Source organism: Heteronotia binoei, chromosome 3 (assembly GCF_032191835.1).
Source record: "Heteronotia binoei isolate CCM8104 ecotype False Entrance Well chromosome 3, APGP_CSIRO_Hbin_v1, whole genome shotgun sequence".
NCBI classification, from domain to species: domain Eukaryota; kingdom Metazoa; phylum Chordata; class Lepidosauria; order Squamata; family Gekkonidae; genus Heteronotia; species Heteronotia binoei.
Genome location: NC_083225.1, coordinates 164,806,695 through 164,829,160, shown reverse-complemented (window position 1 = coordinate 164,829,160; position 22,466 = coordinate 164,806,695). Strand labels below are relative to the sequence as shown.

General features: G+C 41.7%; 1 protein-coding gene across 1 annotated transcript in view; it reads right to left on the bottom strand.

Moving 5' to 3' along the window:
- Positions 1-533: 533 nt before the first annotated feature.
- The window catches only part of CRYL1 (crystallin lambda 1), a 61,435-nt gene continuing 39,502 nt past the window's right edge, over positions 534-22,466 (bottom strand). Inside the window, exons 4-8 of the mRNA XM_060234817.1 lie at positions 21,467-21,628; positions 19,608-19,802; positions 13,814-13,919; positions 4,325-4,431; positions 534-1,496 (exon numbers count right to left, since the gene is read on the bottom strand). Coding sequence (XP_060090800.1) covers positions 1,368-1,496; positions 4,325-4,431; positions 13,814-13,919; positions 19,608-19,802; positions 21,467-21,628 — 699 coding nt within the window. The 3' untranslated portion in view covers positions 534-1,367. The remainder of the gene's footprint in view (positions 1,497-4,324; positions 4,432-13,813; positions 13,920-19,607; positions 19,803-21,466; positions 21,629-22,466) is intronic.

Here is a 22,466-nt window from a genome sequence, read left to right as displayed (position 1 = left end):
TCCTGCTGCCTCCTCCATCCCCCGCCGCCACTCAAATTGCGCACCCAGGATGATTAGATTCCCTTCCTTTCTTGTTGCTGTTGCCATCCATGGCTGCCTCCCCCCTCCATATCACGCACCAGAGGGACGGCTGAGGCAGCCTCCAGCCTCTGGTGCAATTTAAAGGACCCACAATCAGCTGATCGGCGGGGCCTTAAAAGAGGGGGAAGCCAACAACTGCTTCTGCCATTCTTCCCGCGCGTGATTGGAATTGCGGAGAGTCAGGGGGCAAGTCAGGAGGCCAGGTAGGACTGGAAAGTTAGGGGGGGGCCTCACAAATAAGTCAGGGGGCTGTGCTCCGGAAGGCCCCCTCGTGGCTATGGGTCTGCCTACTGTTAAAATCGAGAGCAATACTAGGGAGGTCTAGTCAGAATCCTACTCAGATCTATTCACTGGGGCTTACTTTCTGGAAGTGTTCTGAGGATTACACTGATCTTGTATCCCTGCTGTTGCCCTCCCAAAATGGACGCCAACAATCCAGCACAACAACAGACTTATGAAGCTAAGCACATTTATTTGAAAGTAAGGTCTGTTAATGTACATGAAATATACTTACTTTCATAAACATTTAATATCATGATAATTATAGATAGGAGTATGATGGTCTGCCCTGCCCAAAGGAAGATAAATACAGATGAATTTAGTCCACAAGAACCACCAGTCATATTTTTATGCCTCAAAATAGAGACTGGGGTTCAATTAATCTGAAAGCAAAGTTACAAATGGTATAATGTAATCAGACAAGTAGCTGTGGTAGTCTGTTTCAGCCAAGATAACAGGATTTTTCTGGCACCTTAGAACAATAACAAAAGTATTGTGGCACAAGTTTTTGTGAGCTGGACACCACTCTGTCAGATACATGAATGTATTAAATGCTAATGTTCCAAGATGATGAAAATACCAAGAAGAAATCCAAGGGCTGGAAAATCTAAATCACTACGGTTAGGGATATATAGTGGCTGCCCATTCGTGGTCTAAAATACAGGACACCACTTAAAATGCAAACTTGATTTCATTCCAGTGCTTCAAAGTATTTAAAGCTGAAATTTAATCAGATATACTCACTATGCTGTTCTAGTGAAATCTGCGCATCTGCCTTCAAGAGGTCTAAGGATGTGGCTTTAAAACAACATCTAGAAGCAAGCTGCTGCTGATCTTCAGATGAAAATATATTAATCGTAATTAACTGACTACGGCAGTACAGATCAACCGGCCTTTTGCCACTGCAATTATGTTCGGTGTGTTGCGTCACCCCTTCTTTCTCATTTTGCCTGTGGAAAGGATGCACCCATTGGTATCCCTAGCCTGATGGTGGCTGCTCCCATGGCTTAAAGATGATGCAAATCATCGGATTTTATTTCCTTTTTCAGCTTTGCCAAGCGCACCAGGCAGTTGTCTCGCCAGTGCCTTCTGGCATTCAAATGCTCTGCATCAGCTGGAGTCTCTTTACACATTGCCTAAAACAGAGAGAAATTGTAAGTTGGAACGCTATTATTAAAGTCATCCTGATAGCATATATCAGTGAATCCCCTGTATCCCTCTTCTTTTAATGATGCTCAATCATATTCAGTGTAAGTACTGCAATAACACACGGACCAATTTCCCACTCACCTTACGCCACACTCTTGTGTTCCTCTTCTCAGCGGGGCTTCCTTCCGATTTCACACTACCTGCCCCGGGGCTGCAGCTAGTGCAGGCTTTTTCACGCAGCAAACAGAAACTGATTTTTAGAGGTTTCTGTTTGCTGCGGGAAAAAGCCAATGCTAGCTGCAGGCACAGGGCAGATAGTGTGAAATTGGAAGGAAGCCCTGCTGAGAAGAGGAACATGAGAGTGGTGTAAGGTGAGTGGGAAATCGGCCACTGTTTCACCAGGTTTACCCCTAAGGGAAGTAGCCCCGTGGTGCAGAGTGGTAAGCTGTAGTACTACAATCCTAAACTCTGCTCACGACCTGAGTTCAATCCCGGTGGAATCTGGGTTCAGTTAGATGACTCAAGGTTGACTCAGCCTTCCATCCTTCTGAGGTCAATAAAAGGAGTACCCAGTTTGCTCGGGGAAAGTGTAAATGACTGGGGAAGGCAATGGCAAACTACCCTGCAAAAAATTCAGCTGTGAAAACGTCATGATGTGACGTCACCCCAGAGTCGGAAACGACTGGTGCTTGCACGGGGGACTACCTTTACCTGGGGGATTTCACTCTGCTACATTTAATTATACTGAAAGCTGGCCAAAATCTGTATGCCATCACTGAAAATAAAAGTATATATGTTGAGTTTTCTATTAATTTATGTGCTGCGGAGGCAACGCTGTGGCCTCCAAGCTTACTTGAGCCCGGTTTGCAGGTGTGCATGGACAAGAATTGAGGCAACATGTCTGCCATTAGTCTGTGTGGTCCCAGTGGTACAAGTCCTCTGCATCTACGTGGGCTCCCCAGGCCTCCCATCACCTCCAGCCTGGCCAATCAGGGCAGGACACTGGCTGGTAGACCTTGTTGAGGGAGTTTTCCCTCTGGTCTGCTCAACTAGGTTATTAAGGGCCCTGCTGCACTGCCTGGCTCAGTAGACCTTATGCCTGGACCCATGGGGAACCCTGCATCCTGCCATCCCATGGTATTCTCCACCACCCCCCAGCAGGCAGGGGGTACAATGGCCAGTAAGTGGATCAGCTGATGCCCAGATCTGTTGCTCCATGCTGTGCTGAGGCTCTGACACCTGCTATAATTGAGAAATTTGTGGCCATTTCAATCCAGCAGTTTGTCTGTTGTTTTCACATGCATAGGAGTATTGGGGGGAGGGGGGTCTGCCTCACTGTCTCCCCACCCCTTTGGCACTGGGACCCACAAGGGCCTTTACAATCAGTTGACAAAACAGTATCCTTCCACTGAGGCTCATGGAGGTACAACATTGTCTTCACAGACATCTTAAAGCAAATGCTGCTTTATGATAGTTGACAAGATAAATGACACTATGGCAGGGGTGGCCAGCGGTAGCTCTCCAGATGTTTTTTGCCTACAACTCCCATCAGCCCCAGCCAGCATGGCCAATGGCTGGGGCTGATGAGTTTTGTAGGCAAAAAAACATCTGGAGAGCTACCGTTGGCCACCCCTGCGCTATGGTATATATCCAAGGCATTCCGCTATTATTTTTGCAATGTATAGAGAGGAGAGCAGGCTTGGAATGTTAAGAGATCCTGGTGCCAGTAAGATAAGAACAAGGAGACAGGCTGTTCTCAGATTATACATGCAGGGAACAGAAAGGTGACTGTGGAATAGCTCTACAGTGGAAAGAATGAAGTGTTTTGAAATGACTGAATGGAAAGGGACAGTTTGTTTGGGGAGAGGGGAGACACAACATGTAAGTATTTTTGCAATATACATGATCAAACTTGCCACTTTGGATAATAAATATTGCCTGCATCCAAACACAATATCTGAGTTTTTATTTATTTATTTAATTTATTTATTTACGTTATATTTATATCCCACCCATTCCATACAGACTCAAGGCGGCTAACAGCATAAAACAGACAGTAAACAAAACAATATTAAAACAATAAAACAATCAGATAATAACAATGGTGCTACTTCAGGCAGATCATATAATATTTTCTTTCTCACGCGCACAGATCCTGGGCAATTAGTAATCAAAGTGCTATGGATTCAGATGTAGTGGCACCCCTCTCCCATTAGATGTTATATGCCATCCGAAACAGTTCAGTCTTGCAGGTCCTGTGGAACGGTGATAAATCCCGCATGGCCCCGATAGCTTCTGGAAGGGTGTTCCAAAGTACTGGGGCCGCAACCGAGAAGGCTCTTACTCTGGTGGAATTGAGCCTAGCCTCCTTTAGCCCAGGGACAGCCAGAAGATTTTGAGAACTTGAAATTTAAAAATGTGTCTTGGCATCTTCTGTGTTTCCTTCTTTTGTAGACAAGCCATATTGACTTGTCTTTAATGTGCATGTACTAAAATACTATAGCTAGCAGCTTTATAGCAATGGTTCTGTATGTCACATAATGTGGCTTCCACCCAATTTGTTAGCGGAATCCAAACAATATGGCTCCATAGGGCAATACTGTGTGCAGCTCAGCCAAGGTCTAGAATGCCTAAAGGGATTCTGTTACTCTCAATATCTGTATTAAAGTTTACATATTGATCACTAAAGCTTTCAATGAAGGACAACGTTTAATGTAAGAATTCTCATCCTCAGAACCACATCCCTAAAACAACCGAGATGATACCAAATACAGCTAACGAGTCTTGCCCTCATGACTTCCATTTTCACACATACCATATTGATTTTCTCTAATGTTGCTCCAGCAAAATCTGGTATTGGCCCAAAGCTTTTCAAGACACGCACCATCCCTTCACGGTACCTGTCACAATAATTGAGCATTCCTGAAACAGAACAAGAGACTGTTGGTTTTTATTAAGGACAAAACTTACAAGATTGTTGCATATGCAACTGAAAAATATTAAATTTATTTTACTGAAAACAGATCCCTTTGGAGTTCCTCACAATCCTCTCTGGTTCTCACCACCCTGAACAATTTAGTGTCCTCTGCAAACTTGGCCACTGCATTGCTCACTCCTAACTCTAAATCATTTATGAACAAGTTAAAGAGCATGGAACCCAGTACTGAGCCCTGCGGCACCCCACTGCTTACCGTCCTCCACTGCGAAGACTGCCCATTTATACTCACTCTCTGCTTCCTATTACTCAGTCAGTTTTTGATCCACAAGAGGACCTGTTCTTTTACTCCATGACTCTCAAGTTTTCTAAGGAGCCTTTGATGAGGAACTTTATCAAAAGCTTTCTGGAAGTCAAAGTAAACAACATCTATTGGGTCTCCTTTGTCCAACCCCTCAAAGAAATGTAACAGGTTAGTGAGGCAAGATCTTCCCTTACAGAACCCATGCTGAGTCTTCCTCAATAACCCGTGTTCATCAATGTGCCTACTCATTCTGTCCTTGATAATGGTTTCTACCAACTTTCCCGGTATTGAAGTCAGACTGACTGGCCTGTAATTTCCCGGGTCTCCTCTGGAACCTTTTTTAAAGATGGGGGTGACATTTGCTACCTTCCAGTCCACAGGAACAGAGGCAGATTTCAATGAAAGATTACAGATTTTTGTTAGAAGATCCACAAGTTCAACTTTGAGTTCTTTCAGAACTATCGGATGTATGCCATCCGGACCCGGTGAATTATTAGTTTTTAATCCGTCTAACAGTTGTAGGACCTCCTCTTTTGTCACCTCAATCTGACTCAGGTCTTTCAACACCCCTTCCAAAATAAGTGATTCTGGGGCAGGCAAAAAGTTCTCATCTTCCACAGTGAAGACTGAGGCAAAAAATGCATTCAGCTTTTCAGCCATTTCCCGATCCTCCTTCAGTAGTCCTTTTATCCCATGGTCATCCAAGGGCCCCACTGCCTCCCTGGCTAGTTTCCTGCTTCTAATATATTTGAAGACATTTTTATTGTTGGTCTTTATGTTTTTTGCAATATGCTCCTCATAGTCCCTTTTTGCCTGCCTGATCACAGTCTTGCATTTGATTTGCCACAGCCTGTGTTCCCTCTTATTAATCTCACTTGGACTGGTTTTCCAACGCAGGTGAGCAGGGAAGTGCTTCCACTGAGGATCAAGTAGGAAGTGTGCTCACCCAGTCTTATCACAGAGTGAGAAACTAATGTATGAATACGCCCATATTCAAGTACTGTATGAACAGGCTCATAGAATCTGTTGAAATTCGAATTGGTTGCCTAGAGAAGGTCATAGACTATAAATATGTACTGCTAACTGATGGGCAGAAAATGATACACTCCCTATACAAAGCCAAAAAAGGCTGAAAGCTAGATTATCACAGCAATCCTAAATAGAGTTGCACCCTTCTAAACCCACTGAAGTCAATGGACTTAGACGGGTGCAACTCTTTTTAGGACTGCACTGTATATCTACTCTCCATGTGGCACATTTCACTAGTTGATTCAATGACATGAACTTCAAATACATCTGATTGAATGAGAAGCCTTTTCAAAACAAATGTAACTACATACAAAGTTATACTAGCTATTTTTGAGAAAGTCTGGGTGTAAGTAAGTAAAATTTTATTTGTATCCCGCCCTCCCCCACCGAAGCAGGCTCAGGGCGGCTAACAACACAATGACCAATGGTACATTAATAAATAGAATAGTAATAAACAACACAATGACCAATGGTACATTAATAAAACAATTACATTAAGAACATTAAAATTGAGCATTAATTTAACCTTAAAAACCAGTTAGAGCATTAATTAAAGCAAACCATAACATTAACATTATCATTATCATTGGGTGGCAGAATAGACTGTGAATGACTGACTTGTTTTTGGTCTTAATAGTTCTGTAATTTTACATTTTACTCCCTTTCCCATAGACAAAACAGAACAAGGATGCCTGCTAGCTTCTCCAGAAGTGCATAGAATGCCTATTATTGGTTAAAAAAAAAGCACTGCCAGAGAATACTGACGTTATTAACTTGCCACCTTAATATAAAGAAACAGTACATTGCCTCAATTCTGTGATACTCCTAAGGAATTAGTTTTTTATGTCAATTACAGAATGACTTCCTTGCCAAGATTCTAACTTTTTTTTAAAATCCAATCAGACATCATAAGACATTCAATAACCAATGCAGCAGGGCTAGGATTACAGAACTGGAAAACAATGTGAACGAACAAGAAACCAGCCTAAGACTTGACATACTATAATGCAGAAAATGGGTTACAAAGGTAAATACAGTTAAAGCAAAGTGATACATACAATAAACCTTACAATAGACTACAACCATATGGAACCAAAGTAAGGAAAAACTCTACAGGAAAATGAAAACGATGCTACCTATCAATGAATACCGCTAATGTAATTTTTTTTCAAAATGGCATTAGGCAGTGTTTTTGCTGATCATGCCCCCCCCCCCCGCCATGTAGTGGGGAATAGGACATATCTTCCCCTTCCACCTGTTGTTATGCCCCACCTCCAAACATCTGTTCAAGATACTGAATCCAGCACACACACATACATCACAGTCTATTCACAGATTTTCTACGGAAATCAACCACAAGGTCTGAATGCTCATTTCAGCCATTAAGTTCTCATACAAATACCTGGAGGAACATTCTTGCTCCTCACCATGCATGAGAGCAATCAGCAATGGTTTCATCTAATCCAGCCCAAGTTATTTCTCTATTTAGTTATTTTTGGCCCTCCTTTCTCACTGAAACTAAAGGCGAATTACAGAAGAAAAACAATGAATTCACATAGCATAAGACATCCAAAGATTTCTCCTAAAGGTTTTATATAGAGATTAAATAGCATGGGGGTAGGAGTGAGCCTTGTTCCAAAACAAGTCCCACACTGATGACAAATTGTCTCTGACTGCAACCCTCTGAGTCCTGCCTGTAAGGAACAATTTAAACCATTTCAAAGCATTCCTCTTAATCCCTTCTACGTCCAAATTTTTCAACCTGATGGTCTGGTAGTATCAAAGGCTGCTGATAAACCTTGTAAAAGAAACAAAGCCTTGGTTCTTCTCTACAGTCACCAATGGCATCTCCATTCCATAACCCAGCCTGAGGGTCTAGAAGTGATGATTCATCCAGGAAGATCTGGAGTTTTTCTGCTGCCCCCCTCTCTATAATCTTGCCCAAGAAAGGCAAATTAGAGACTAGGTGAAAACTGGCCACACCATTTTTCTACAGCAATGGTTTCTTTAAATAGCCAGTGGATGGCTACCTGTTTAGACAGCAAGGAAAGGCACCCTGCATCAGTTATTGATTTATGATGGACAACTGGGGCTCATTAATATATGACCCTAGCATGATTTCCATAAACAGAATGAACAAGGGTGCAGTGTACAAGTGGTAGTCCTCAAAGATCGCAGGATCCTGTCAACATCCATCACTGTAACTGGATCAACATGATATATGAACAGACCAGATGGTGTACTAGGCATTTCTAGTGTCTCAACTATATAACAACCAACATTCAAATCTGAATATATCTGAGAGATTTTCTCAGTAAAAAGTATCACAACTAATTGTTGGCTATGGGACTTGGAAGGTTCAGACTTTGGAGTCAACTAATGCTGAAATACTTTTAAATAACTGAGCTGGGCATGAACTAGCTGATATCAATGATAGCAGCAAAGCAGAATTTCTTTCCTGCTGTCAGTGCCGTCTCATGAGTCTTCCAGTGAGTTCTATAGCACATGGTCAGATTTTATTTTTGTGTCAGTGCTATTCTAGATGTTTCATGGCTGTCTTCATATCCCCCAGCTTGATAGTAGTGCACTGGATTCCCCCACAAGGGCTGGAGAGGTCACTGGGGAGCAGCCATCTTGATAGCTTCTGAGAGCTTCTAATTCCAGGCTTCCGTTGTGTCCTTGACAGAGTTGTCAAACTGGATCTTAAAACCCCCTCAGGGCATTCTGGACACCATTAATCTCCACAGGCAGACCATTTTAACTGACCCCTTATCCTTGCAGAATGTTGGTGTGACTTTCACCTGTGCCTAGAGGAGGCTGTTATCAGATCACAGCACAGGCTCAACCTCTAGTCCCCAAACCAGATCTTCCTCCAGAGATTTAGTGCAATAATTTAAGTCTAAGATATGCCATTTTTATGTGTATGCCCTGACACAACCTGAACCCACAGTGGTGAGGGAGGCTATGATATCCTGAGCTGGCCAAGACGTGGAGCTATCAGCATGCATGTTGAAATCACCTAGGGCACCTAGCTGAAATATGGGTGTCTCCAGCACCTAAACAGATCAGATAGGCAACTCATTGGAGAACAAGGCTTCCAGTAAATAATCAGAATGCCCAATCTATCCCTGGAATCTAACATAGAGCACAATCAATGCCAGCTATAGTTTGCACAGTCTTTAAAGATTACAGTCTCAATATATTCCATTAGGACAAAGATCAAGATGGGTAGCTGTGTTCCTAGAGGAGCAATAGTCCAGTAGCACCTTAGTCCAGTAAGACCATCAAAAATAGAGGGACAGTAAGGGAATACGCTTTTGTGACTGACTGCTCACTTCTTCAGATATCTGACTAATGACAGCTCATCCCCTCCCACAAATTTTGTTAGTCTTTAAGGTGCTACTGGACTCTTGCTCTTTTCTACTACATCAAGACAAAGGATGAGCAACTGCAGCAAAGTAAACAAGAGTATTATACATAAACTGGCCATGACCTCAGGGTAACTACAATTCAAACTGGGAAGAACCCTATTGACATAAGTCTCCTGAAGTAAACTAGGATTATGTTGGTGAAGTTGTTTGGGTGTTCAGCTGTTCAAAATCTAAGACGACTTTTACCATGTTTTGCAGATGATTTTTTTTACTAGCCTCGAGCAACAGTCTGAAAACAAGAGTATAATCTTACTTTTCAATGTGGAATTTCAAAAGATTAGCTGCACACACACAGGAGGTACTCTGTACAAAGATAATACAGTGATAGTTAAATGAGAAAATGGGTTTAGAAGTACCATATTGCTGGCTTTTCAAATGCAAAAGATCTGATAGCATTTCTTTATTAGTGGTGCGATGCCACATTTTAAAACATCCAGCTCTGGGATAAGAGCTCACTAGACCTGAAATCAACATTCACTATTACCGTATTATGCCAATTAGATATACTGCTTTCCTTGTTAAAAAATGTGGACGGCTTCCTTTCTGTCCATCAGCATTCAGTTCTCATGTTGCTCTCTCTTCTCTCTCACTGACTTGCTGCTGGCATTTCCATAATTGCAAGGGTTGTGGCATGATGCCATGTGTTCAGTTCTCTTCTTGTCTCAGAAGGGATGTAATGGCAGTTCACAGCCTCTTAAGCAACATCCTTTGGCTAGTTCAGATGTGCCAAGTGTGCAAAAGAACGACAGTCCAGAGGCTCTTTATGGCATTTGCATGCTTGCAAACATCTCCCTATTAATTTAAATGGGGAGGGGGCATCTACATTCATCCTCCTAACATGGAAGATGATGGAACTCCACATACACCGAGAATTTTAGGATTTGAAACTCTAGGCCCTTTGAAAGACATTTAGCATTCCTTCCTCTTAAAAACAGTTCCCTATTCATGTGCTTCCATCAAAAACAAAAGTACACTTACTACCTCAAGACACATTTGAGTAGTCTTCAAAACTGCTATGGGTTCTCCCATCCAAAATCATCTCAATGGGTACAATACAGAAGAAAGTTCACTTGTGCAGTTTCACCACAGGGTTGAGAAACAACAGCATGGCTGGCTCTAACAGCTCCAATGAATATGCAGTAATATTGTTTGAGTAGCCAAGCTGTTTAGGATTTTTCTTTAGCTTGAAAGCACTGCTCAGGGGTGGGAACTGGAGTGCACACAAGACAATAGCCAGCCAGGCTGAAGTCAGTGAGGAAGGAGTGCTCTGGAGACTGTCAGTGAGAGCCACCCCTTCTGCCCACTCTAGAGGCCCTTCTCCGTGGTGATCAGGCAGCCTCACAGAGCAGAGCATCTTGAACAATGGTTGGATTATTCAGATACAGTGCCAAACTGCAGTTTGTCCAGACCAATTTGCAATTCAGCTTCAAGATACTGTATGAGATTATGGCTTTGTTCAAACACAATGTTAAACCATTGTTTAATGTTAACTGTGATTAGCTTGAAAAACTAGGATTCACTTTTATATGATCACTCAGTCCTGGTTTGTATCTAGAAGTAAAAAAGGTAAATGTAAAGGAGCAAGCACCAAGTCATTACCGACCCACGGGGTGATGTCACATTACAATATTTTCTTGGCAGACTTTTTATGGGGTGATTTGCCATTGCCTTCCCAAGTGTAGAAGTACTTTTCTCCAATCTCACCTACAGAGACCTAGCTGGCATCCCATAAACTTTTGTGATGTCTCACTGAAGGATAAGCCTCAGCACCTTACCAATTTCCTTAACTATTAGCTGAGATTACTCTTGAGGACCACATTTCCATGACCCCCTTCCTCAGACACTCACTAAGGAACAGAACATGCTTGGCTTCTTGTTGTTAATCCTTTCCTCACACAAAAATAAGGAATCCAACTCTATTGCCAATTTAACTGAACCCAACCCCCACCCCCCCAAAAAAATCCTCGCCCTAAACATTCATGGATCCAACAAACAGATTTCCTTGCTTCAGCATTTCATCCCCACCAATCTTGTTCCACTAGGACACACAGCTCCTGCTCCTTACAAGAGCACGTGCTTGCTGCAAATATTACATACCTCACCCTCAATGGCACCCTACCCTGGGTTTCTCATACTACACAGTTGTTCATCCTTTCTCCCTTCAAGCATTACCTGCCAACCACACATACTGGGAGCATTCTCACAAACCAACAAAGCACCAACTTGTAAATGGGCTGCTTGTGTTAACTTTGTTGCAGGAGAACACATGATTCAACAAACCAATCCTTTGGCACCATTTTATATTCCTTGAATGTGAAGAAGCGTATCTGGGATCTTTAAAAGGGCAGGGGGAAGTCAGACTGGCAGAAGGAAGCATGGACAGAGAGACTGCTAGAGAGAGGTGAGGAAAGGCAAGAGAGGTTGTGATTTTTAACAGTTCTTTCCAGGTGCCTCTGCTGTTCAGCGACTGGTGCTGGGGAACAAGCTAATATTAAGCCCAGATCTCTATATTTGTACATCATCTGAAGCCATAGTTAAACTCTGGTTAATAAACCAATGCCAGATCCTAGTTTGCAGCACCCTAACTATCATAGTTAATGAGACAGTCCAAAATTCAGGAAATGAATTAACCGTTGTTAGTTATATATTAGACTATGGTTTTCCATGGGGTTTAAACTGAGCCCATGCCATAATGTGTCTCCACATGAATAGGTTTGTGCATGACAGGCATTCTACACTGTAGCATCAACCAACCACAAACCATTGAAGAGATGGATGATCTATCTTCCAGCCTGTTTCAGATGGACTGGCATGATTGTCATGCATAGGAACAAAACTACTATTATTGGGAAGATCTGAACTCCAAGCAGCCATAGGTATCTTTTATAGGTACCTTTTTAATGAAACTATAATGGCCCCATCCGCTTCCCTCCCTCAGAGGCAAGACTTTCCCTCTGTTTTCCTTTCCCTTTTCTGACTGAGCCACCCTGGTTGTCTGTTTTCTTCTTTCCTGAAGAATTCTGGCTGCCCCACCCTGTCACAGTATGATGTTTTGGCTGTTTGCTCAGCCTGGGAACCTGAGGGAAGGAATGAGAGCAAATGACACTCAAGAAATTTTTATATTCCAAATTAACAAAATATTTTATTCAACATAGAGGGGAAAGGTCAGGTGTAATCAGAGGTAAAATATTTGAGGCAACTCAATATAAATAACTCTGAGATTAAATAGGAACATGCATAGACTTTAGTTTTTATATTCAAAGTTAATGAGAGTTTCTTAAGCTATTCGGAGTTACACAAAACCTTTATGCTGAGAGGCTTTTGTTTCAGCATTTTCCCACACTTTCCAGTATACTTTCTTGAGTACTCTCTGATTCTTGGTTTCTAGAAGGCTGGTACACTCTTTCTAGTACCCAAACCCCTTCTCTTGAAACACCAGTACTTGTCTTGAGTTCTTAAACTGACTCTTAAGTTCTCTAAAGGCAATTTCTAAACAGACCACACTAGGGATATCTGCATTCTTCAGAGCTATAACCCAGTTTAGACCAGGTTGGAAAATTCTTTCTTTCTCCAGATCTATGCCCTTTCCATGGCCTGAATGAGAGTCTCCATCTAACTACCTACTTGTTCTTGCCAACTTTCCCCAGTTCTCCTGTGTTAAATTGCCCTCAGTCAGGGCTGAATTCCAAATGATTTCTCTTCTTCAAAATTCAGCTCAAAAGTCTCTTCTCTGTTCAACTGATGCTAACCAATCAGATTGCTTGGAGCAGCCTGCCACGCATGATTCTCTGTTTTTCTGAAGCATTAACCCTTCACAATCCTTTCGCAGTTTGTACAGCACTTCTAAGCTTTTAAAAGTGCAGTCTGTCACAGAAGTATTTCTTATTAGAATAACAGAATCATAAGAGTTGAAAAGGACCTCCAGGGCCATCTAGTTCAAACCCCTGCACAATGCAGGAAACTCACAAATACCTCCCCCTAAATTCACAGGATCTTCATTGCTGTCAGATGGCCATCTAGCCTCTGTTTAAAAACCTCCAAGGAAGGAGAGCCCACCACCTCCTGAGGAAGCCTGTTCCACTGAGGAATCGCTCTAATGGTCAGGAAGTTCTTCCTAATGTTGAGATGGAAACTCTTTTGATTTAATGTCAACCCATTAGTTCTGATCCTACCATCTGGGGCCACAGAAAACAATTCCACACCCTCCTCTATATGACAGCCCTTCAAGTACTTGAAGATGGTGATCATATCACCTCTCAGCCGCCTCCTCTCCAGGCTAAACATGCCCAGCTCCTTCAACCTTTCTTCATAGAACGTGGTCTCCAGACCCCTCACCATCTTCGACGCCCTCCTCTGGACCCATTCCAGCTTGTCTATATCCTTCTTAAAATGTGGTGCCCATTATTATTACCAGCTACTCTCATTCAACACAGGGATGTGAAAAATAGAAATCTCCAGAAACACTGAAGATGCCAGTGTAAAAAAGTACAGTAGGCAGGTCTTGTCCAATATTAATAGACAGTTGTAATGAACTTGAACAGTTGTAATATTTATATTTGCCTTGGAACTTCCAATATTTACATTCTACTGGTAAGAATTACATACCTTCTGCATTAAGATGCATAGTTTCCAGTGGTCCCATAAAAGCATACCGCATCCCCAAACCATCAGACATCACAAGGTCTAGATCCACAGGAGAGATGATTCCATCCTGCATGAAAAAAATATTGACTGTAACTGTTAATAATGGCACAAATTCTGTCTTTCTTGGTTGGATGCCATACAGAATTTCCATTAATAGAATGGAGCAATTTCTGCCAATTGCCCCCTCTTGCAGTGCATGTGGAGCTCCCACACAAGCTATTCCTGGGGATCCCCATCCCTAAGAAGCAGCATTTCAGGCTGTGGTGGGAGGGGCAGGGAAGGAAGTCACAGAAATGTTTGGTAGGGCCCATGCTCTTCTTTGCTCTTTAGAGTTAGAAAATATTTTTGAAATATAGATATACTACCTTTCTTTACTATTAACAAACCCTGTGTACTAGTTAATGATTTAACAGTGTGATCCTACACAGAATCAAACTCTTCTATATCCATCAAAGTCAATGGGCTTAGAAGGGTATAACTGTGCTTTGGATGGCAGTGTTGAGGATTTTTTCCACATGTATAATTGCATCTTTGGAAATTGTGTGCTTCTGATTATCAGCTGCAAGTCCAGTATTATATTAGCAACACAGACCACTATAATAACCTGGACATTTATTGGATAAAGACAATTACTGTAGTCTTGCACAGAATCTAATAAAATATATTCTAAGCATTAGAGGAGCAGCTTTTCTGTGTGGGAAAATTTTTAGTGTTCTTGCTCCACTTTTATTTCTCATAGATCAAATTGTGGTTTTAGTGCTGCCAGATTACTTTGGATGATCTCATCATCTATAAAACCGTTTCTCATTTTAAAAACGTAGTGTGTATATTTCTGGAGTGTGTACATATCTATCCAATTACCAACTCCAGGGTATGACTGGAACAAGATGGTTAAATACAACAACGCAGCTGCCATCCAGTGCATTAAAAACTGGTTGCATCATGTAGGCAATTTCCATGGCCTCAACATGCCTACGTTCTCAAGTTCATTGCTGGGCAACTCCCAAGTCTCCCACGTGACAGTTCATCGTGTGCCATTCAAAGCTCAGTTACACCCACAGGGTAGGCTTCCAAGCAAACCAGCACACCTTAAAACAGGTTAGGACAAGTGCATCACCTGGGATGCTTTATGGAATACTCCACATTTCTATAAAACTCTTCATAACAACATAAATGCAAAGCTGTCCTCCCCTCCCGTTATTCCATGTCAGTTTTTGTAGCATAACAAAAAGGAGCCACAGAAAGAGGAAAAATTCCTTGTTATTCTGAATGTGAAATGCTAGGTGCGGATTGCAAATGGCTACTACCATTGCATGCCAGCCAAATGAACAGTTGCTTCCTTGATCACCTAACCTAACAACACACAGGGAAGTTGAAACCCTACACTACCAGTCAAACCAGAAAGTATTTCTGCATTCAGCTGACTGTGCAGAACTGTTCATCCATCGAAGATCTGTAGCCACACTCTAGAGATGATGGAGACATTGCTCATAGCTGAATTTACATGCAGGCAATATCAGACCTTTCACAAATATCTATCCCAAGAAAAAAATTACATAGATTATCAGTTAGACAGTAGATAAGTAATGAAGTACCAAAGGTAGAATGATATGGATGATATGGAACTAGGGGTTTATTCAACTGTGGTGTTACTTGGTTGTAAGTTTACAAGAATAAAACAAAATAAATGATGCACTAATGGACAAAATAAGACAGAATGTCCCTTTTCTCAATTGTGTTGTGCAAAGCTTTACATCCTTTTAAAAAGCAGTATCTTTAAATGTTTTTATGCCTGAAGGACCAGGCCTTTATCATGCCAAAAATGTTCAGAAACCTCCAAATGGCCTTCTAGCTAACTTTGTGCCAGCTATCTTCGTGTTCAAATTTCACATTCCTCTAGGAAGCCAGTTCTGATATTTCACCAACACACAAAGGAAAAGTTTGCCCTTGCTGCCAAAAGGGCTAGCCTTTGTTCCAAGTGCTTTTATCAGTTTTTTACAGGTTTACAACATACAAATAAAAACCGTGTGACTTAGGGAACAATTCTGCTCTCATCTGAGATAGTGAAATAGCAGAAGGGAAAGCAGCTGCTGTTGCAACACTGCCTTCCAAGCTTTTAAAGGACAAACAAGAAAAGGAAGGAGGAAAAGAAAGCCATGCCAGTAATGCCAGCCCAATGCACATGTAATGAAGTAGTACTGAGTGTGGATGCACAAGCAGCATGGGAAATGCAACTCATGGATCTCCCTCATGGCAAGGCAGCTCTTGGTGGCGGTGGCGGTATGTCTCAGAGATCTCATTGCAGAAATTGAGCCACAAGTTCAACTGCTTCTCTTGACTGAATCTTGCAACCCAAGCTCAATTCAGCACTTCTGAAAGCTGAAGTATGATTGGCCTGCAAGACCAACTGCAGACTGGACCATCACTAATCCATAAACCAAGCACCAGTTTATATCATGCTCTGAGCCATTCGTGGGAAGGGCGGGATATAAATTCTAAATAAATAAATAAATAAATAAAGCAATATCCATTCAGTTTGACTGTAAAACCAACCAATTAATTACTCCATTGCCTAAAATAATATGCCAATTTCTTCCCTCAAATGTATTTCTCATCTGTGATTTCACAACTGCTTCTTTAAAGTATCTTGACCAAACCTCATTAAAGAAGAAGAACATGCTGTTGAGTGGCAACTGGGCTCATGGTGATAACATCACCACAATTAACTTCCATTTTGCCAGAACAGAGAACCAGTTGAGCCATAATGATTCAGAGCCGCAAGACAAAAATCTTGTTCCTTGTTAATAATGTGGAAATTTGAAGTAGAAAGGATGAAATCAATAAGTTTGCAGTAAGTGCACAAACAGCTTCCTCCCAAGTGTACAAAGGTTAGCAGGTTCAGCCTCTAATAAACCAAACCCATTACTACACTAGGGCTGCAATCCCATGAACACGATCCTGGGTGTAAGGCCCACTGAATAAAATTGGACTTATTCATGAGTCCTTCTATTTAGGATTACTGTGCATAACTCTAGCCCATCCATTCCTGAAAATTTGTGGTGTTTTACAACATATATAAACCAAAACTCTAACAATGTAATATATCATCCAAATCAAAATGAAATAACCATCTTGGAAACATGTCAGTGTTCACTCACAAGCTTCCAAAAGGAGATACCTCATAGGCTAAGCAGCTTCTGTGATTTACTCTAAATCCCAATAGGTTCCATATACCCATGACCTAAAGGCAAGCTGTTACTGACAAAGTGAGATTCCAAAAGGGTAAATTAGTTTTCATATGCCTAATTCTCTATCAGAGATCTGTCACAGATGGTCAATGGAGCTTCTTTATATTTAAGAACAAAATAAAACATGCATGCTTTTTGTACAGCACTGATCAGTTGCTATTCCCAGCTAATGTGTATATCCTTCCCCCTTATCTACGTAAGTGGGGCACTTGTTTTGATAGTTACATGTGGATTTCCTGATAGTGCCCACTTTTAAGTCATGGAACTAGAAACTGAGTTTTTGTCCATTTCTGATTAAATAAACAATGATTACTTTTGATGTAATTCAGTTATTAAGATTAAAGATCAACAACAGTTAACAACATACATTATCAAAATGTATCATATGTGTGGGGATGGAAGGAAAAACATAGAGATTAGCAGCCTTTCCTAACATGTTCTCAAATGCACTAAACCAAATCTTGGTTTGCATGTTGGTGGCAGTGGAAAGTGTAATCAAGTTGAAGCCAACTTACGATAACCCTGAAGGGTTTTCTACAGACATTCAGAAGTGCTTCTGCTTAGCTTCCAAGATCTGATGAGATTGAGCTAGCCTGAGACATTCAGGTCAGTCTGCATGTCAGTAGTACTAATCTTGGCTCTTAAGCAAAGAGTAGAACTATAAATCAGGCCAAGAACTGGATTCACAGGGAGAGCTCACAGAAAGCGCTGTCAGGGGTATCTTTCCCAATCATATTCTTCCCCAAGCATGACCATGCAGCAAAATCAAACAGAAATCCCTCTTCCGTTCAAGGCTTACCATCTGTTGCTGCCCTTATTGCATCTAGTCTGGCCCCAAGTCTCCCCCAGCTTTCCTATATCTGGATATTAAATAACACATAGGAAAGTATCTGGAGACTCTGCTCTGTATACTGTTAAAGGTAAAAGTAGCCCCCTGTTTGGTGGGGAGAGTCCTTTTGCATATGCAGTTGCTCTTTTGCATATGCATATGTAAAGTGCCATCATCGCAGCTGACTTACGGCAACCCCATAGGGTTTTCAAGGCAAGAGGCACTGAGAGCTTGTTTGCCATTGTTTGCCTCTGTATAGCAACCCTGGACTTCGCTGCTGATTAGCTTCTGAGATTTGATGAGATCCAGCTAGCTGCGCCATCCAGGTCAGGATGCTCTTTTACATATATACGAATAAAAAACTTATATATGCAAATGAGCAACTACAAATTTAAGTTTTTAATTCAGCCACTGCTAAGCACTAATTTCAAATTTTAAAGATAAAGTGGGAAGTCACAAAAAGATTGGTTTCATGAAGAAATTCTACTGAAGAATGACTGGAACTGCCGAAAAGTAGTAGCTCAGGACAAACATCAGTTTAAACAGAGTTATTGGCATGTATTCCAGTGAACCGTTGGGAGAGGGAGATTTCCCTCTCTTGTGCCCTACAAAATTTTGTTCCTGGTAGTTGCATTTTCTGGGAGCTGTTCAGAGCTCACAGCCAGGGAGGGGAAAGTGTCAGTCCTCCACACAGTGCTCTAGGAATCTTCCAGCTCTCTATGATACCATCTCTATACTATTCAGGGGGAAGCGGGGAAGACAATCACGGATGACAATCACTTTGGAGATAAAAATTTAATTATCCTATTTTTACATGACTTTCAAATTTAATAGGGAAGGGCACAGAACTAATATTGATTTCCTCTGACAGTGACTGCAGACTAGAAACTTTTTTTGGTGCTGGAAGGCCAGAATTAGTGCCAGAGAACAGGAGATGATGAGTTAAAAGTCCAAAAGTGGAGGATGAATAGAAATTTGTCTTTAGACCTTTGTTTTAAATAATTCTCAAAGGCTGAGAGATGAGATTCTTGGAAGCTAAACTTCTGTTTAAAGTATCAGTTTCATCATCATTTCACTGAGTTCTAATGTTGTAAGTAGGAATGAGTATTGAGAGGGCAACGGGGATTGAAGAGAAGCAACATGAAAATCAGTATTTCATTTGCTGACCTTTTCACCTTGTTTCTCTGGTTAGAATGAAAATGTTATTGTTTTGGAGGGTTCCTCATATTACCAGCTGCACAATTCAGCTTCCTTCTCTTCTTTCTAATAGTTACTACAGCATCAGCCATTTCTTCCAGTAAAGTTACACACCAATGGCGTGTATCCAACTATTCAAGGAGTTTGTAGAATATGACTTACCTACCTCTCCCTCCTGCTGCAGCCAACTAACAACCCCCCACCAATTTTGTTCCTAGAGGGTTAGTGGGCCCTCAGGAATAACATAAGGGGCAAAATGGGAATATGCAGTGTGTGTGCGGGGGGAGGGGTGGATTGGGGGAAATTTCCACCCTCTCTTCCACAAATCATTTTGCTAAAGGAAATGTTTGGTTGGATACATGCCCAATTTTAATGCAGTCACTAGGTCCTTTGTAAAGCAGAACCATAACAGGTTATATGAAGTTACACACTACTGGAAAATACAAATCAAAGAAGCGAAGGAAAAAAAAAACATACATACACCTGCAAGCCTCCATGCTTCACTAATGATTGCATACTGGAGACGGTTCAGAACAAAACCATCAATTTCTTTGGTTAGCTTAACTGGGGACTGTCCAATCTGCTTCATCAGAGCGTAAGTTTTTTCCACTGTACAAGGGTCTGTTTCTGGGTGGGGAACCAGTTCAACCAGAGGCACATAATATGGTGGGTTTACCTGGACAAAGAAAAAGTAAAAAAGAAAAAGCACAAATAAACTAAAGAAAACACTGTTATAGTCACAGAATTTACTTTAAAGCTATAGAACTGGGGCTAAGCCTCCCAAAGTAGGTAATAATTCTACAAGGGGAGGTTCTGCCCTGCCTTTCCTAAACCCAGTTTGGGGTGTGTCTTGGCTGAAACACTTGCAATTCTATCTCCCAGCCAATTAAACAAAACTGGCTATATGCCGTTACAAGCACTCATTAATGTAGTTCAAATCTCTCACATGACCACAAATTTCATACTAGGCTTTACTTTTTTAATAGCATTTTTAAGTTTGTTTTTTAAGGGGAAAAGGAAAAAGGAAAGGTCCCCTGCGCAAGCTCCAGTCGTTTCCAACTCTGGGCTGACGTTGCTTTAATGACGTTTTCACGACAGACTTTTTATGGGGTGGTTTGCTATTGCCTTCCCAAGTCATCTATACTTCCCCCCCAGCAAGCTGGGTACTCATTTTACCGACCTCGGAAGGATGGAAGGCTGAGTCAACCTCGAGTCGGCTACCTGAACCCAGCTTCCACCGGGGATTGAACTCAGGTCATGAGCAGAGCTTAGGACTGCAGTACTGCAGCTTTAACATTCTGCGCCACGAGGCTCTTTGTTTTTTAAGGGGAAAAGAAAAGGGGGGAAAAGGAAAAGGTAAAAAGGGGGGGGAATTTCCATTTCACAATATGAGCTAGGCTTCACTTTTTGAAAGTACTCCCAAAATAGGTATGTTTGCATGATTTCGTATGAGAAACACAGAAATCTTTCCATAAAATCTGCTCCTAGACCTAGTGACTGATCTTTAGAGCACTGGCATTTCTGCAGCCAAGCAAAGTATGGAGCCATTTAGAATCTGATGGAAGAGTTGGAAATGTAATGTATGAACTTTTTTTTTTAAGCAAGCAACCTCCCCAAATCCAAACATGAAATCTTAGGTGCTGTAATTGGAAAGGAGAACTGTACTGCTTTTGCAACAGTACTTCATCAGTCTTAGTGAAAAGAGGTTAAAGCTCAGTTTTTCTGTGGGCTTCACTTCTCTGAGGAATGGGGACCTTCTATGCAGAGCGCTGAGATTTTATTTGCCAATCCAAATTCAGAACTTATTACTCCAGACTTATTTCATTGATGCAGCAACCCCTATCTACACACAAAAGGAATTCCAGGATGTTGCCAGCACATGCCCTTGCATATCATCACAGGATACCCACCAAAGATAAGTCACTTTGCAACTGCTTACTATTGCTTATGTTGGGAAAAGCTGAAGTAATGGGTTGGATTCACAATACAATAAGTTGAACATCCTGAACCCACTGAACCCATGCAATGTTGCCCATGAGGTTGATGGGACCCCGAGGAACAGTGCTGGACCCACATGCGGGGCTCTGCAGCAGGAAAGAGAAATCAGCAAAAATCCCATCCCACAGTGGATAGAGCCCTGAGCCTGATCCATAGTGATTACAGAAATGCACACAGAACAGATGTTTATTAAAAGTTAAGCATCCACTGTCATCACCTGTAGTTTAGGCATGGGTATCAGTATTAAAGTTTTACAGCATTCAGATACCTGTAGGACAAAGTCCTGGAATTAGAACTCAGGCATTAACACAGCAGACTATCCACAGCTTCTAGAGTACTTACAGGATGCGCCACTATACACTGTTTAACATGCTTCAGTCCAGTGAACAATTTTGTAGGTAAAAGGCAGGAAGTTGAGCTACTTAGAATAATGCTGTTACCGACGATGAGATCTAACTGGCCAAAAATCTTCTTTTTCAGTTCTAAGTTTTCAGGTGTGCACTCCTGCAACAGAACACAAAATATTTAGAACTGAATTAAGCTAAGGTATATTCCTATCTCTGTTACACTGTTCATTTGCATTGTTTGACGTCTGTTTGTTGTACCATATGTTCACATTGTTGCTCCCACTGTAATTAGGTTTTATACCCCTGGCCCTACTGCACTATTCATTCAATGTCCTATACTGCATGACTACATTTTTGTTCGCTTTCTGTATTCTGCAATCCACCCTGAGTATCAGTGAAACAACACAGCACTCTACATTTAAAAAGAAGCACATGCAGGAATATAGTCCCTTCCGTTTTCTGGCGGAAAACAAAATTTCCAGTTTGATTTACAGGCAGCCCACTGAAAAGAACTCTGCTCTAACTATGATTTGATGCTAACAGTTGAAGGACCCTCCTAAACAAAAATACCATGCAGTATGTGGATCTGCAGCAAGGAAAGGGAATCAGGCAAAATAGCCTTCCCCACACATACGCTCATGGAGCAAGCTCCGATCCCAAACTCGTTCTGCTAGCACGAAAACTAGGAATTTTGCCCATTCCCCTCTCCTTATTCCCTCTTTGCTGCATGGCCAAAATGTGGGAGATCTCCAGACCCTTAACTTACACAGGTGTGCACAGGGCCGTTACGAGGAGATGGGGAAGATCTGCTTCTGTTCACTGAAGTTGAGAATCCAACCCTGTATCACCTTTTTACTCCCCTCTCAATCTTCCTCCAAGGCAGTCATAGTAATATATATGGTTTTTCACCACTACCACCAGCGTCTTATCCTCATCCCAAAAAGTTCAACATTCTCTACTGTCATTTGATAAATAGTCCATTAGCCTGTACATGT